The 19,042-nt window shown below is 33.5% G+C and overlaps 2 protein-coding genes across 2 annotated transcripts; both read right to left on the bottom strand.

Moving 5' to 3' along the window:
- Positions 1–345: 345 nt before the first annotated feature.
- On the bottom strand, positions 346–1,281 carry LOC125399518 (olfactory receptor 4C15-like). The gene has a single exon (XM_085685936.2). It carries the CDS (start codon positions 1,279–1,281, stop codon positions 346–348), a length of 936 nt encoding a protein of 311 aa, XP_085542062.2.
- Positions 1,282–16,816: 15,535 nt separating this feature from the next.
- LOC125399519 (olfactory receptor 4A15-like) lies at positions 16,817–17,734 on the bottom strand. Its single transcript, XM_048432938.3, has one exon. The coding sequence runs from the start codon at positions 17,732–17,734 to the stop codon at positions 16,817–16,819; it is 918 nt and encodes a 305-aa protein (XP_048288895.3).
- Positions 17,735–19,042: the final 1,308 nt, after the last annotated feature.

Here is a 19,042-nt window from a genome sequence, read left to right as displayed (position 1 = left end):
TATTTCGTGTGTGTGTGTGTGTGTGTGTGTGCGCGCGCGCACCTGTTTGGGTATACAATGAGGGGTTTATGGTATGTGTACCTGTCCACATGTATGTTGAGTCAAGGTAAAGCAATGAGTCTGTCTTATTTCCTTAAGACAAGCTCTCCTATGAAACTTGACTACACTGGTTTTGCTAAAAGCCTTGGGTTCTACAATACCTCACTTCAACAGTATTTTATTAAAAGCGTGCAACCATGACTGCTTTATGATATTGGTTATAGGAATCAGAAATAATTGCTTATGTTTGCACATTGAATGCTCTTATCCACTGTTCTATCTATCCAGCATTGAATATGTAATATTTTAGTACTCATTAAAAAACATTATCAATCTTTTCCATATGATCCTGATGGCATTCTTTATTTCCTTATTCCTGAAAGTATACACCATAGGATTAAGAAGTGGTGTTATGATAGTGGCAAATACAAATGCATTTTTTTCAGAAGAGAAAGCAGATGTAGGTCGTGCATATATTAGAAAACATGGGACAAAGAACAAAAGCACAACTGTAATGTGGGATCCACAGGTGGAAAGAGCTTTAAATCGCCCTTCAGAGCTTTGGGCTCTCAGAGAGTACAATATGACACCATAAGAGACAAGCAAAATAGAGAAGATTATGATGCTGATTGATCCACTGTTAGCAAACACCAAAATAACAAATATGTGTGTGTCAGTACAGGCAAGCTTCAGTAATGGGAACAAGTCACACATGTAGTGATCAATGACATTGGGTCCACATAAAGGCAATTGCAAAGTGAAGATCACTTGTACAATAGAATGTAAAAACCCACCTGCCCAGGATACGACCACCAAAATGCCACAGAGCCTCCGGGTCATAATGGAAGAATAGTGTAAGGGCTTGCAAATGGCCACATAGCGGTCAAAGGCCATGGCTGACAGGACAATCACCTCTATCCCAGTGAAGAAATGAATAGCAAATAATTGTATCATACAACATTCGAAAGATATGGTCTTCCTCTCATAGAAGAAGTCCACCATCATCTTAGGTGTGACGGTAGAAGAAGTGCATGCATCCAGTAGAGACAAAAATATTAAGAAGAAGTACATGGGGGAGGCAAACAGTGCAGGGCTGTAGATGATGGTCACCACAATTATCATGTTGCCCCAAATAGTTGCAAAGTATATCAACAAAAATACAACAAACAATATTTTCTCAACTTTTGAGTTCTGTGAAAGCCCAAGCAGTATGAATTCAGTGACGATGCTCTGGTTTTGCATTATTCTTAAGAAGACGCTGAAGTAAAATCTTTTCACTTCTATCTGAAATTATAACAAAACAATATATCATTCAAGTTTATATAATCACCATGTACAAGTTAGTGTTTCCTTGATTGTTTTGCCATTAAGAAGAAAATGTTACTTTTTAAACTGTAGAGTTGCACAACATATAGTACTGAAGTTGAGACATATTTTCAAATACTTAAAACAGGTGCATTAAAATACTGGAGATTAAAACATCTACTTGGCTTAGAGGACAGCAATAGCCTATCTTTGAAGGGTCAGCATTAATCATTCCCTATGAGATTGTTGAAATGAAACAGTGAAATGCATTTTAAACTATTCTAGATATGAGTGAAGAAAAAAATGTAAATTTGTATTGACTAATAAGAGTATTACCTCATCTACCAACAGAAGAGACAAAATATTTTAGGACACACTTCAAAATCATAGCTTCAGCTTAAATGTTTGTAAAAGTATGAGGTTATTGGAACTTCCAATAACTAAGTCTACTATTTATAAAACAGAAAATTCTTTGAGAAAGCATGCAGCACTCCTCATTATACATATGCTGAAATGTTGGATAAAGTTTTCAATTTAAAGCATAACAAGAACTTTATAAAACGTATTCTGTTTTTATAATGGAGAAGTGAAATACTGAAAAATAAAATAAAAAAAAAACAATTGCTCAAGACTTAAAAACCTAGTCCTAGTTAGAAATATATCATAGTGGTTTGTGTGTTTTAATTTTTCAAAAGTTATAACCAAAACTTTCATGATAAAAGATTTAAAAGGTCCACCTGAGACTTTAGAAACTCAAGCATTATCATCCATGTTGTCTCAACATAATCAACATGGTAAAATATGAGAATTTTATCCTTTCTAAGAACTTCAGAAAAGGGATGTTCTTTCTAATTTTTTTTTTACTCTTTAAAGGGTAAATCATAGTCTTCCTGTATCCTTATGCAAATGAGTCATCTTGAGTAGCAGAGTAAATGATGAAGAATCAGAAGCCCAGGGATCAATCAGTAGTGATTGAAAATTTGTCACAACTTTTAGCTGAAAAAGAGAAACTTACCTTCAAATGTAGTTTCATCTTCCAACTAAGTTATTAACCAAGTCACATGCTTTGGAATTTGTAGGAATTCACTATAAAACATATCCATTAAATCTTACCTGCTCATATTCAGTGATTATATGGTCAAATTTCAAATGTAAAAATGTTAGTCATAGTAACATTTCTTTACAATGATCAATTAATTACAATTGTAATTAATTCACAAGAAAACTCAACTGTGTCATCTACAGAAAGTAATACCACAAATTGTCTATGTAAATATTCCAGCATCTGACAACCCTAAAATCATCTATAAAATGTTCTCATGTGTGAATATATATGTAAGCATATACATATTCATGAGTATAGTTTTGTATGTACCCATGTCTACTGTTGCAGATATATGTTCATAAGAAAAAATGTGTTTGTCCTGAGAAGAAAAATGAGATGTTTCAATGACTGACATCTAAAAAAACTAGATGTCATTTCACATGTTTATGATTATATATAGTGACAGTTTATTCACTTTAAATAGTCATTTGCATGATGTCCTAAGGTCAGTTCCTCAGTGCTATGTGCAAGATGAATTCCATCCACTTCTATGACATATTCAAGGAAACAGTGGCCTGAAACAAACCCTATAACCTCATTGGATCAGGCAGTAATCATTTACTATAATATAATATGATCACTATTTAGCTTACTAGTTGTCATTTAGATATAAAGAAAGAGAGACAAAGAGACTTAATAAAAAGTCACAAGGTTACAAGTCACGGTGCCCATGCAGGGAGAGTCATAATAAAAATTAGCATTTTGCATAATGAAAATGCAAGGGAAAATAAAACCTACTAACACTCTTCGCTCTCCTGTTTTCTCAAAATGCTTCATCATCACTTGTCTTTCTGTTTCTGGCAGATAGAAAATGACTTCACTGTTCCCTCTTATTGCCTTGCTTATGGACTTCTAAAACTTCCCTTTTCCTATCTGGGTCATTTTTCTCATTTTAAGTGAGACCAAGTCACAACCATGAGCATTGAAGATGTTTGGATCTTCAACTAATTGAAGTTTTCAAACAGGTCAGAGGCACTTCTACCACCTAGAGAAAGTTAAGTAGACATATATAAACCAGTGGACTTCACATTGACTTAAGGCACTCTTCCTGATTTAGGGTCCTTACCAGTTCCTTACTAAGTGTCCAGTTATGGAAAGAGTAAGTTTTACATTGTCTATGAATAGCTATATGGTATAGACAAATACCCAAACTAATCTGGTTCCTGTGTCATCATCTTTACAAAACATTGAACATACTATCTTCTAATCAATGATATCAGAACAGTAAGGATATTTGTTTTACTTACTGAAAATTTAAAATAAAACAAATTAACTACTAGTGGAAAGGTAATGGAAGGACAGCACTTATGACATTTCTCTAACACTTGCTTTAACTTCAAGATGACATATTGAAAATGTGTTTAATTTTATTGTATTTAAAGAAGCAGATGTTCAAGGGAAAACAGGAAAGAGAAAAGTAGGAAGGAAGAAAGTGGAAAGAAAGAAAATGTTCTCATTCTGACAACTGAATTTTGGGCACCTTAGGAATTATTAGTTGACAAGCACTGGACTCTGAGCTCTGAAGATATCATTTAACCACTAATGTATTCATTACTCATCATAATATAATCATAATATACACACTAATAAAAAAAAGTCTGAACACCAGAGTGTATGAAACTCTATACACACAGCTGTGTACACTAAGCTTAGTTTGTTTTAAATAGAGTAGCGTGTATCTGTATAGAGTAGACATACAGTATCCACACTTAAAGTACTTCATATAACTTAATGTCATCAGTGAAAATGTTGAAATGTACCTTAATTAGATCACCATGTATCATCACATATGTGAAAAGTTTGAAGTTAGGTATCACCTATCATTTCTGGAGAAGTCCATCCAATAGGTAACAAAATTCTCTTTGTATCTGACTCCCCTGTACACCTGAAAAAGAAAACAGTGATTCTGGAAGTTGATGCAAATCTTCTTAGCATTGCTTCTAGTATTCTGATATCAGCATCGTCTCAGTACGCAATAAAAGTGAAGACACCAAGGTTTCCTCCTCTGTTGTCAGTGGATTTATAGAGATTTATCTGAGATGTAACCAGGCTGGGAGACTGATTCTTATTCCCCTGGGTTTTTCTGATTTCTTCATGCATGAGTTTATAACACATTTTTTGTGCTTGAACACTTGAATGTTTAAACATTTTTTTATTAACATAATTAGAAAGAGCTTAATTTTTCCAAAAGGAGATTCTTTTAAATTTTAAATGTCTGCCACTAGAATGATTTTTATATTTTTTTGTCTTTCATATTCAATATTTTTTAATTTTATATGTTCATGGATGTTATTTTTCTTTTGAATGATCAGGTTTCTATCTGATGATGATTTCACTCAACACTGTACTTAAAGGGAGAACAGTGCTGTAAAGGGAATGGAATACAAGGTTTCTCTCATGACCTTAAGCAAAATGCATGGGTACTCACCAAACATAATTAGAATATGGGTTCTTTCATAAGGAATGCTTACATTAATCCCTATGTGATAAATGTATTGTTTGAGAAATAGACTATCAAAGACTATTCCTCAAAATAAAACAGTTTATGAGAACCTATACTTAAAATATACACTAATTTGAATACTTTGTACTTACCCTAAGATTCTTGAACTTGTGTACCTCTAGCATTTGTGGCTTTGGGTTGGGGTGTCTTTTTCATTCCATAGTCAAAGGTGAACTTAAATTCCTAGCAAACTTTCTCTCTTAACATCCAGAACACTGGATTTATAGCGTATATCATAAGTCAAGAAGCAGAGTTTCTAGAGGATGAAAGACATCATGTATCTTCACAAAATCTGAAAGTTGCTTGAAGATCATGTTATGTTAGGGGATGCAGTCTTTGCATTGCTGCCTGAGAAAAAGATTAAAAATTGTCTCTTAGGTCATATTAGAGGTGAAATAAGCCAAATAGTCTGTCAGAATGTACAGTTCTTAAGCATTGATTTGTACACATTCAAATCTGTTCATACTTCATGTCAAAAAGTAGAAATTATGTTACTAATGAAACAATTGTGAATTATGGAACTCAACTAGCACCAGTTTAAAAGTCTATGCATTTAAGAGGAATTGATTATTTTCCTTTAACATAAATGCCATATCATTGTCTCAAAACAGAATAATTACCTAACATGAATTACATACACAGTAGGTGATAAGAGATCTTCAAATATCAGTATTCAATGCTAAAAATTTCTGTATCCCTCTCAATTTAAACTACTAAATACTTACACTTCATATTCTTCCTACTTTGCATAATTCTTTATCATTTTTCTATTAGAAAAATGTATTTTAATAAATGCAAATAACATTTTGAAATTGCATTAGGACAGATAGTAGAAATTTTTTTTACTTATTTATGACATTTACGTGTATTGTGTAGTCAGACATACTTTGAAATGTCAGCTCCTGATAAATGACATGGATTCTTCATACTAAGTATAAAAGCTTGGCCTTATCTTAGCATTTTTCTCTACAAGCTCTGAAAACTTAAATGAACACGTATCTATTAATTTACATTCTGCCACAAGGCTCATTATCTATCCTCATTATTGTGTGTCTGACTTCCCTCATTTCTCTGTGAATCCCACCTCTCTTATTCTTCCCCCTAGTTACTCTATCTCCCCAGAAGTCCTACTTATCCTCTCCTGCCTAGTCTTGACCACCAAACTCTTTATTAAACCATTCAGAAAGCACCTTAGGCAGGTGAGATAAAATAAAGACATCTTCATAGAGTGAAATCAAATATCAAATATCTCACAACATACTGTAGAAATAGTATAAATTAAAGTTCAAAATATAAAACCTGAAATAAGAGAGAGGAAGCCAGAGAAATGACTAAGAACTTCAGACAATTGTAGATCTTGCAGAAGATGTACTTGATTCACAGAACCCACATGCTTGAAAATAAGCACCTGTAATTCCAGTTCCAGTGGATCTAATGTCTTCTGCCCTTGGTTTGCAGTAGGCACACACATGATGCATATACACACATGCAGGCAAACATGCATGGAAACAGACACCATAAAGTGTAGGGCCCGGTCTACCCTTGTTCCTTGGGGTGCATCTTGAGGACAGTTTCTGGTCAGCCAGCTAAAGCATCCTGTTTGTTCCTGTGCTCCCTCTGTCCTAGCCTGGTGATTAGCTGTAGGGCATTGTTTTATCTTTGGTATGGTAATTTCTCACCTGCCTGGGAGGAAATCCTTATGCAGCAGCCAGGTCCCACCTGCCTGGGAGGATATCCTTATACAACAGCCAGGTATAATAGGTTTTCCCCTAGACTGAATAAATGGCATTCGTCTGATCTCCTTTCGAATGACCCAGGTCTCTTGTGTGTTTCTTTCAATCTCCAGGTCTTTGCCTGGACTCGCTATCGGTACAGAGGCGTGCGAACTGTAACGAGGGGATAACGCAGAAGCGGGTGTTACAATAAAGTAATCACATACTAGCTTAGAATTGAGTATAATAAGGGGTTTTTTATTTAGAGACAAACACACAGATCACAGTCTTGTGCACAAATGGGGAACAGGAACTGAATCCAGCAGCCAAGAGAGCACATGCAAACTTTATGGCTGCATTTATAGTATAAGAAATTACCCCTAAGTGGGCTGATATCTTAAAGGTTATTGACTGAAGGAGTTCCTACAGCATGTACATATTCAAAACAATTTAAAATTCTAAACAATAAATATAAAAATAATTATGGAGTCACAAGAAAATATAAACTACAAGATCTTGAGATGGTAATCAGATCTGTAGATGTTGCATTCTACAAATTCTTATTGATTTATAATCTCATCTTCCTGTATTAAATTTGTAAAGTTTAATAAACAGTTGAATTTTTGACAAATTGAAACATGAAGTAGATTTGACAAAAACTAGTCCCTCTCCTCCTACTTCTGAGAAGCAAACAAAGAGTAAAATCCCTTGTCTCCATATCCACACCCCTTTATTTCTCTCTTTAGAAAAAACAAGCATCTAAGAAAACAACATGATAATATTAAATAAAATAATATAAAAAAATCACATCAAAATTGAACAAGAAAAGTCAACAGAAGAAAAAGTCCTCAAGATAAGGCACAGGAGTCAGAGATTCACTCAAGAATCACATATAAGCACTACACTGGAAGCTATAATACATACTTAGAGGATCTGTATGTATATGTATAATACATATTTAGTCCCATGTCAGTCCTGTGCATGCTGTTTCACTTTTTGTGAAGTCATAGGTGTCTTGCTCCTTATGAGTTAGAGTAGTGGTTCTTAACCTGAGTCATGACTCTTTTGGGAATAGTGTATCAGATATACTACATATAAGATATATACATTATGATGTATAACAGTAGCAAAATTACAGTTCTTAAGTAAAAACAACAGTAATTTTATGGTTGGTGGTCATCACAGCATGAGGATCTATATTAAATGATCACAGCATTAGGAAGATGAGAATGACTGACTTCAAGTTTTTTGTTTTCTTGGTGTTCTCTACCTCTGGCTCTTATATTTTTTCTTCTTCTTCCACAGCATTTCCTCAGTTCTGAGGGAAGGGATTTGATGGATACATTATGTTTGGGCATGAGTAGAAGTTTTTACATATTTCACAGTCTGCAAAATCACTGATATATGAATATAGTAGAATAGCATTTTCAGTCAGTTATTTCATCATTGCAAAACCCCTTTTTAATTTTGTTTTTTAGATAAGTAGCATTTAGGTTGACCCTAGAACCTTGGACTATCTAGTATCATGTTTTTGGTCACCCAAACAATATTGAGTATGGATCTTATCTGCTTGAGTGGGCTATAAGTCAAATCAGTTACTGGATGGTTATTTCCACAAATTTTGTGCCACCATTATCATAGCATATTTTGCAAGCAGGACATCATTATAGATCAAAGGGTTTGTGGCTGGCTTGGTGTATGTGCTTTTCTTTTATTAGCAAGCAGAGCACTTTCCTGTACCAAAGGTTCTACTTTCTAAAGTCTAGAATGTAGGAGTAAAGACTCTTTGTAAGTACCAGGTAGATAATTCAATGTGCAAAGAGTTTTGAAGATGTTGTCCTCAGCAATGGGTCTTTTGCAGAGAGAAACCTCTTGTCTTGGCAATGGCCTGGGTTGTTTGAGTATTCATATTGGACCCTTTGAGCAACAACTCAGATAATTCAATCTCTGTTCTGGAAGCTTCATTTGATGACAAGAGATGTAGAGTTGGGACTCTGTCTTTTCCTTTATTTGGCAATTTTATTTAGATTTCCTTCATATATGGATATATTTTAGAAATATTAGGTTTCCAGACCTTCTCTCACATGGTCCTTAATTTTAGCTTTCTCTCCCCATATCATCTCTCCTTCCCAACTTGGTTCACCCATTCCAAGTATCTCCATTCGTCCATAATTATCTGTTCTATTTGTGTTTACTAATGAGATATATATCTGTTCCATATATTTCTTACTCTATACCTACCCTCTGTGATTCAACAGAATATAGCTGGTTATCATTGACTTAATAGCTGATATCCACATATAAGTGAATATAAAACATATATGCTTTCTGGATCTGGAATAGATAAGTCAGGATGACTTTTGTTTAGTGCCATTAATTTGCCTGAAAACTTTATGATGTGATTATTTTTATAGCCAAATAATATTTCATTGAGTAAATGTATCATACTTTCTTCATCCATTTATCTGTTGATGGATAACTAGTCTATTTCAAATTTCTCACTGTTTTAAATAGAGCAATGAAAATGGTTGAGCAAGTTTCTTTTGGGGATGAAGAAACATCCTTTGTTATTTTCTAAAAGTGGTATAGCTGAATCTTGAGGTAGTTGAAATACCAAATTCCTGTGGAACCACCACAGTGATATCCATAGTGGCTGTACACATTTGCATTCTCAACAAAAATGGATGTTGATCCATATTATTTGTACATGAGATGTCATTTGTTTTATTGATCTTATTCATTCTGATATATTTAAGATAAAATCTCAAAACAGTTTTGATTTTATTTTTCTGGGGACTAGATGTTAAATACTTCTTTTAAGTTTTCACATTTCTCTGAGTTTTCTTCACTTATATTTTTCTGTTTATATCTTTGCTGAATTTTTAAACTGGGTTATTTGTTTTCTTGACATTGAATTTCTTGCATTCTTTATATATTTTGGATATGAACCTTCTGGATTGCAAAAATATTTTCTTATACTGTATATTGCAACTTTGTCCAAATGACAGTGTTCATTGCCATGCAGAAACTTCTTAGTTTCAAGAGATTCCATCTACTAATTGTTAATCTTAGTGCCTGTGCTAAGAGTATCTGTTTAGAAATTATATTTTCCTGCACCAATGAAGGCAATGACATTTCTTCCTTTCCCTTCTGTCAATGATCAATATAACTGGTTTTATGTTTAGGTCTTTCATTCATTTGAACTTGAGTTTTCTGCAGGGTGATGAGTATGGATCTATTTGTATTCTTATAATGCAGATATCAAGTTTGTTTAGCACCATTTCTTGAAAATGCTGCCTTTTTTCCAGTGTGTATTTCCAATCTCTTATAAAAATAATCATGTCTATAAGAGTGTAAATTTACATCTACATCTTCAATTTGATTTCACTAGCTTCCAATATAAATACCTTCTTTGTAGAACAATGTGCTCTCTTTCTAAATAGTGACTAAAGCATGAAGGGTTTATCTAAAGAGATAATGACTATTTATTCTCAACAATACATTTTTAAAGTGTGATTTTCTTTGTTTGTGTTATGTATTATGCATTTGTATTTGGAAATTAGTGCATCTTCAAATGAACAAGTCAACAAAGCTCTGAAGACTGACTTTGTCCATCTATTCACCTGTATTAATAGAGACTTCACATTTGTTCCTGGCCACTCAGACCCAAATAGAAACACTGAAACAGTATAAATTACAACACTGCTTGTCTAACATTCCTGGATAACTCTTATATCTTAAATTAACTCATTTCTATTAATCTGTGCATCACCATGGTGTTGTGGCCTACTGACAAAATTCTGGAGTATCTATCTTCTGTAGTGGCTGCATGGCTTCTCACTGATTCAGCCTTCTTTTTCCAAACATTCAGGTTAGTTTTCCCACCTAGCTCTACTCTGCCCTATTATAGGCAAAAGGAGGTTCTTTATTCATTAACCAATAAAAGCAGCACATATACAGAAGGACTTTCCAAACCATTTCCCTTATTCTGCTCAAATAAAAAAGAATGTTTTAGCTATAACAGTAAAATTACAAAAAAGAAAACAGGTATCAAGCAAAAATTAGAGTTACAATATGTATACCTACTTTATCATACTAAGGAAAGCTGTAATTATAACTCTCTATTCTTCAACTCCATCAAAGACTGCAGAAGGGTATAATATCACCTAAGTTAACAGGAAGTGCATTGTAAGCAACTTTAAAAACTCTAGAATTAACAGAGATATCTTGTTACTTGGGTCAGCCACCCAAAGTGTTTCTGTAATATTGGGATATTCAGTCTTCAAACCTATAGGCCATAGTATCCAGCAGATATTTCCATGAAGCAGAAACCCTGAAGACTGTCTCAATTTTAGGCAAGTTCAGCACCTATTTTTCTGTGGGCCCTGCATGTCCTGTTCATACAGCATAACATCACACAGTCCAAGAAAGAGCAGTTTCTTGTCCAAATGGTTAACCAATGCCATAAAAAGCCTCTTCAATGCACATCATCCTCTTGAAATAGATTGGCACTGCCAGGAGCATATGTGTCTCATTGTCACAAAAAATCTTAAGTTCTTAAAACATTTTAAATGTCATATTCTGTAGGTCTTTGAAAGGTTTGAAGATTATCTATCTAACCAAAATATAGCTCTATATATCTAGAAAATCTAACTAAAGAGACTACAAATTTGACTGTTATAGATGATTATATATTCATTGGTATTTCTTAATTACACATTACATGTTTAAATAATCTATACAAACACAATACCTTAATCAAGAGCAGAAATATACATATAACAATGACCTACATTTGCATCAGTAGACCAAGATTTATTCCATTGCAACTATAGGAAATATAATTTCATGGAGAAATAAAGATATATATTTTGCTTTTATGTAAAACTCAGTCTGTGGTGGAAATCAACCTGACCTGGACCTTTATTTGGTATCTAAAATGCATAAACAAAAAATTTAGCAACATTAAAAAAAGCACAATTTTTCCCTTAACCATTTCTTGTGAAAGGATCAAAAATGACTGTGTTATAAAGACTCATGATTAATGTGTTTACACTTAATGACCCAAATTTTAGGTCCTCTATTTGCCAAGCCATACTTCTATTTAATTTTTTAGGTAAAAGGAGAATTTTTGAAAAATTCCATATTTATAAAAAAAATTCTAGGGCTGGAGAGATGGCTCAGTGGTTAAGAGAATTGCCTGCTCTTCCAAAGGTCCTGAGTTCAATTTCCAGCAACCACATGGTGGCTTGCAACCATCTGTAATGAAGTCTGGTGCCCTCTTCTGGCCTGCAGGCATTCATGTAGACAGACTATTGTATACATAATAAATAAATAAATAAATATTTTTAAAAAAGAATTCTAATTACTTCTCCAGTGTCATCTTCCAAGGAAATACTTCTACTTCCTTCCCATTTATAAAACCTACTTGTACATCTCCACAGTTTCACAAGGAAATTTAAAACTTATACAATCTTCTGGGAGCATTAATCAATATAAGAAAAGAGCATGGTAGTCTGAAGACTGGAGTACAACTATAGTAACCTCTAGCTTAAATGGAATGGGGTTATCACAATGCCCTGGGGCCATTCTACCTGAAGAAGAATCCCTGTATTAATATGCGTGGATACAGCCTGTGGCTGTTACATTATCACTAATTTAAATTTAAAAGACTATCTGGTCATAATAGAGATATTTGTTAGAATATTTGGAACAAATTCACATTCAGCAATCTCTTCCAAAAAGGTTTCTTCCTTAGTCAAGTCACTATAGGAAAGAGACTCTGCAAAGAGATAAGATCTGATTTCTTAGTAACCCATAATATAAAAGAAAAATTCTGATCTACAATGATTGATAAAATCTGAGTTATAAATTGCCAAATATTTAGTAAGACCAATAATATTTAGAGCATTCTGAAGGAAAGAATATTCCCATTCTTCTCTCTAACACCCTGACATTTTTCTGCAAGACTCATTCCAACCAAGGAGCTCTGTGTACAAAGCCAGAAAACACAAAACTTTAGACTTCTGCGGTTGGCACTGTACCTCTTCAGAAGATAGCGTATGTTCTGCACTATTAGACTGTAGGTTGTAGTTAAGATCTGAATCAGTGTCAGAGAAAGTTGTAAGGATATTCATGGTTTCAATTATTTTATTTCATTTCAGTAAACTATGAATTGAATTACAAACTGAACAACAAAGTGAATACAGGAAAAGCACAATCATTTTTCAATATATGAACAGTATCTGAAAGGCTTCTGCTGCTGTTCTTTTGCCTTAGCTCTCTATAAGCTCCAGTGAAAACCTGCAATGTACTTAGGTAGACACTGAATTTTTTATGTCATAAATACCCATATAAACAAGCTCCATAATAAGTTGTCTGTTTTTCACTTGCAAACTAATGAAATAATCCAGCTATCCCAAAGATTATATGTATTTTTTCTAAAATAATCACTAAACAATGTTGTCTATCAATTGAGTAAATGATGAAATATACACAACACATATTTAGTTGTGTAAAAATTATCAAGGTATAAAGTCATTTATGATTGTTGCATCATTGCAGAATGAGGACCTAATATATAGAACAGAAGAAATATACTTGGAGGAAATAAAAACTAGCATTTGGAGTTGCTGGATTTATCTCATTTCTATTGAAACTGAACAGTTTCAAATTGAAAACTGAACAGTTTTTCAAAGAACAGATCACTGGATGAAGTTGTTTAATGGATGCAATTGCCTAAGTCTCTCCTAGGTGAATTCAAGGAAATACTCTTTTTAATATGACTGAAGTAAGAGTGTTTGTAGATCACAGGGTGCCTACAAGTCATAATTGGATTGTGCTTGCTTCATTAAGAAAAATATATGGAAATATTAGAATAAAATATTGCCTCCAAATTTGACAGTTTTGTTGGATACTCTATAACCCAGATCTAGTACCACTTCAGAACAATAGGAAGAGATTATGTGTTTGTTGAAGGCGTAAATCACAAAACAATCCCACATCAGTTTGGAATCAGAATTAATAAAATGGTTATTTATTTAAAGGGAAAAAAAATTACAGATCACTGTACCAGGCCACAGCCCTCTGCGTGATCAGGAAAGGAGTCTTAGTAGCCGGAAGCAGAGCAGGAAAGAAGAGAGCGAGCATATGGCTACTGCTGTTTTCTAAAGCAAATGAGACCACGCTCAAGTGTGCTGGTATCTTAAAGGCTATTGGCTGAAGGAGCAGAAGGAGCTCCTGCAGCAGTTTGTCACCTAGGAAGTAAAAAGAAACATTTCTCAGTACCAAATATTAAAAGTAGAACAATAAGGAGAATTGGTGAAAAGTGGTTGAAGGCCTTAAAAAACAATAGAGATAAAGAGCTGTGGGTGTTGTCCTAAAAGACAACAGAAAAAAGAAATTTCGTTTTCTGCAATGAAGTGGACTCTGTTAAACAAACTTGAATAATTTTTTAGACAACAGATCTGGCACTTATACTTACCAAAAAAAAAAGTGGAAGACAAAAAGAACCTGAAAGATAAGATTAAGGAAAACATATAGATGATGCAGATAAAAAGAAGGATCCATCCTTTTGCTTCATATCAGAAACACACCTCTGTAATAGAGTTTGAAGTCAGGGATTGTGATGCCTCCAGAAGTTCATTTACTGTAAAGGATTGTTTTGGCTATCCTGGGAATTTTGCTTTTCCATATGAAGTTGAGTACTGTTCTTTCAAGGTCTGCCATACTGAACCTCATAGAAAAAAAAGTGGGAAGTACACTTGAATGCATTGGCACAGGAGACCACTTCCTAAATATAAACCCAGAAGCACAGACACTGAGAGAAACAATTAATAAATGGGACCTCCTGAAACTGAAAAGCATCTGTAAAGCAAAGGACACGGTAACAGACAAAATGACAGCCTACAGAATGAGAAAAGATCTTCATGAACCCCACATCAGACAAAGGTCTTATCTCCAAAATATACAAAGAACTCAAAAACATCAAAAGAACACATAATCCAATTTAAAAAAATGGAGTACAGACCTAAACAGAGAACTCTCAACAGAGGAATCTACAATCACTGAAAGACTCTTAAGGAAATGTTCAACATCCTTCATCATCGGAAAAATGAAATTAAATCAAATCTGAGATTCTGCCTTATACCTGTAAGAATGGACAAGATCAAAAACACCGATGATAACTTAAGCTAAAGAGGTTGTGAGGAAAAGGGAACACTTCTGCATTGCTGGTGGGAATGCAAGCTGATATAACCCTTTTGGATGTCAGTGTGGCAATTTCTCAGAAAATTAGGACGCAACCTTCCTCAAGACCCAATAATACCACTTTGGGTATATATCCAAAGGATGTTCAATCGTGTCACAAGGACATGTGCTCAACTATGTTCGTAACAGCATTGTTTGTCATAGCCAGAACCTGAAAACAACTTAAATGCCCCTTGACCAAAGAATGGATAAGGAAAATGTGGTACATTTACACAATGGAGTAGTACACAGTAGAAAAAATAAGTACATCTTGAATTTTGCAGGCAAATTAAAGGAGCTAGAAAACATCATATTGTTAGGTGAGGTAACCCAGACACAGAAAGACAATTATCACATGTACTCACTCATAGGTGATTTTTAAACATAAAACAAAGAAATCCAGTCTACAAACCATAATCTCAGAGAACTTAGACAAGAATGAGGACACTAAGAGAGACTTGCATAGATATAATCTTCGTGGAAAGTAGAAAAAGACAAGATCTCCTGAGTAAATTGGGAGCATGGGGACCTTGGTGGGGGGGTTGAAAGGGAGAGGGGAGAACCAGGGAGGGGAGCAAAGAAAAATGTAGAGCTCAAAAAAATCAATAAAATCTAACAAACAGACAAAAAAGAAACACACCTCAACTTCAAAGACAGACATTACCTCAGAGTAAAGGGTTGGGAAAAGATTTTACAATCAAATGAACCTAAGAAACAAGCTATCCTACTACCTAACAAATTAGACTTCAAACTACAAGTAATCAGAAGAGATGAAGAAAGATAGTTCATATTTTTCACAAGGAAATTCATAAAGATGAAGTCTCAATTCTGAACATCTATGTTCCAAATGCAAGGGTACCCACATTTGTAAAAGAAACATTACTAAAACATAAATCACATATCAAACCCTACACACTAATAGTGAAAAACTATGGTATTTTCTAAATACCTGCTGTTAAACTCTATACTACATTGCTATAAACTCTTTGATTATGGGTTATGATATTTTACCAATGGAACTATATACTTTCAAAGTGCCATGATCTCTTAAGGAGACAGACATTGTAAAATAATATGGCATTAAGTTTTCTAAGCTAAGAACATTTTTTGTTATTACTATACAATAATAGCAGCAAACATAGCAGCCACTACATACATTCATATGATTTTTTAATGTGAAAATCAGATTTGGTTATTTTTCTATGTATCTCCATTATTTGTTTGTATTTTTTGTATAAACCTTTCAATATGCCCTTTATCATTAATATTAAAAGAGCAATGTTCAGTTTTCAAAATCAACTGCATTTATTTAAGAAATATAAAAGACATTTCCATTAAATAAGTTTCCATTAAATAAAATAAATTATGCAACATAAATTTATAGTATGTGCAAAACAATTTTGTTAACAAAACTTAATGTACATTTTTCTAAAAATTCAGAAAATCTTAAAAATGTATGTTTCTAATGGGAATAATTCACTTAATAACTGTTTTTGCTCTACATAGTTATTGCCATTGAAGAGAACTTTCTGTTACAAAGTAATTTTTTTACCATTTACTTTTACTTATTTTGAAATTTTATTATTGACACTTTTTGAAAATTTTACTCAAGTGAACTATATTTACGTAATTTCCTCCTGCCCTTTCCTCCATCAAACTCCATTCTTGCCACCCCAGTTTCTCAAAAATTTCATGGCCTCCTATTATTTAGTTATTATTGTTTCATATGTATATTTGAATATTTAGTTATTTATAAATACAACTTGATGAGTTTATTTAGTGTTGCTTGTGTATATGTTATCTAGAGGTGACCACTTGAGAATGGGTACTTAATCAGGGTAACAGTCCTTAGAGAAGATTAATTCTCTTTCTTAGCAGCCATCATTTTATGACATTTCTTTCAATTCATTTCCTTTTTCTCGTCCAAAGTTTTCTCATGGCATTTTTCATCTCTGCATTTCTCAGAGTATATATGAGGGGGTTCAACATGGGGGTGATAACAGTATAGAAAACAGTCAATGATTTATCAATTGGTAAAGTAGAAGGAGGTCTCACATACATAAAAATACAGGGAACAAAGAAGAGGACTACCACAGTGATGTGGGAGCCACAGGTGGATAAGGCTTTGCGCCTCCCTTCCTGACTGAGAGTCTTCAGAGAGTGGAGAATGACCCCATAAGAAATTAGCAACAGCATAAAGATGACAACACAGATTGCCCCATCATTGGCAACAACCGTAAGGCCAATAACATAGGTGTCTGTGCAGGCCAGTTTTAATAAGGGGTACATATCACATATGAAGTGGTCAATGACATTAGAACCACAGAAAGGAAGGTTATATACAAAGAGAAGTTGGACAACAGCATGCACAAAACCCCCAACCCAGGCCAGCAGCAAGAGCAGAACACATACACGTTGGCTCATGATGGTCAGATAATGCAAGGGTTTGCAGATGGCCACGTACCTGTCATAGGCCATGACGACCAAGAGTAAAATCTCAGCACCACCAAATAAGTGTCCTATAAAAAGTTGTGTCATGCAAGCTTGGAAGGAAATAGTTTTTTTCTCATAAAGTAAGTCTATAAACATATTTGGTGTAACTGTGGTTGAATAAACAGCATCCATAAACGATAAGTAGCCAAGAAAGAAATACATGGGGGCATCTAAACTTGGGCTGACCACAACAGTCACAACAATGAGCAGGTTGCCTGCCATTGTCACAATGTAGATAACCAAGAACACAACAAATAATATTTTCTGCCCTTCAGGACTCTGAGTGAGACCCAATAGAACAAACTCAGTCACATTATTTCTTTGTTCCATATATATATATATTATACTTTGTTCCTTCTGTATATTTTCATGTCAGGAGTCAAACAAATTATTTGAAATTTTATCAATGACTTCTTGAATTTTTTAAAAATTGTTTATTTATTCTGAAAACAAGAAAATAGAGATCATGACTTACTTTATCATCGCACTTACAGATAAAACAAACAGGAGTTTCCAAATTCAGTTTTCTTACAGACTAATTGAAAAAAAAATACATATTAAATTTATGAGGGAAAAGAACAGATTGTTAAAGAAATGAGTGGAAACAACTAGACTTTACAACTACCAGATAAAATCAGACATAAATCTAGTATAATAAGAAAAAAAGTAATATGAATTAAATATAATATATAAGGTTAAAACAATATATAAAAGAAACATAAAAGAAACAAAAGTATGCAAGATAATAATGAAAGACAACAACATAAGGTATATTATTTTATAATTTCAAAAAGCAAATTATAAGCAAATGATTTTAATAAAAACTTTAATATTTAAAGTTCAATTAAAAGAAATATTATCAAATGTTTTAAAAAGTATTATAAGATACTAAAATTCACTCATTAGAAGAAAATGAAAAATAAGGGTACTAAAATTCAAATGTAAATCTGTACCTAACAGATCATCAACAAATTGCTTGTGTAGTTGAAAAGGATGTTTTTCTGTTCTGTAGTTCAATGCAAATTTTGCATTTTGGATAAAATTTGGCAATCTATATTGAATAAGAAAATACAAGTATTTATCATCTTACCAGTTCTAGTCTTTAATCTGTTCCAAAACATTAAAGTCACAGAACATGAGGACACAATCTGCTGTTTTATTTATGAGTAGAGAAAGCAAAAAACAAAATAGTAAAAAAATGAGAATAAATAAATAAAACACAATGTTGTAAAATTTATATGCATATATAAAATTTATATATATATGTATATATATATACTGTTGATGTAGGAAGACAGAAGGAACTTTACATTAAAGAATGAAACTAATAGGAAGAAATAATCAATAAAGAAAGACAGAGAGGGAGGGGAAGAGAGAAAAGAGGGGTGCAGGATTGATTTCATATACCAAGTTACCATACCATACATATGTACACATGCTATGGCATACATGAGGAGGTCAGAGGACAATTTGCAGGAGTCAGTTCTCCTTTTCAATCATGTATGTCCTGGTGGAGGATAAAACTCTAGTCATCAGGTTCCATGGCAGACACATTTACCAGTCCAACTCTTTAATACTCTCAAGAACACTAAATGTATTTTCCTCTCCATTTCCCTCATCATCAATCTTCTCCCTGTA

The sequence above is a fragment of the Myodes glareolus genome, chromosome 3, assembly GCF_982192425.1.
Source record: "Myodes glareolus chromosome 3, mMyoGla1.1, whole genome shotgun sequence".
Classification (NCBI taxonomy): Eukaryota; Metazoa; Chordata; class Mammalia; order Rodentia; family Cricetidae; genus Myodes; species Myodes glareolus.
The sequence above is the reverse complement of the archived record's forward strand: the minus strand, read 5'-3'. Positions and strand labels throughout refer to the sequence as shown.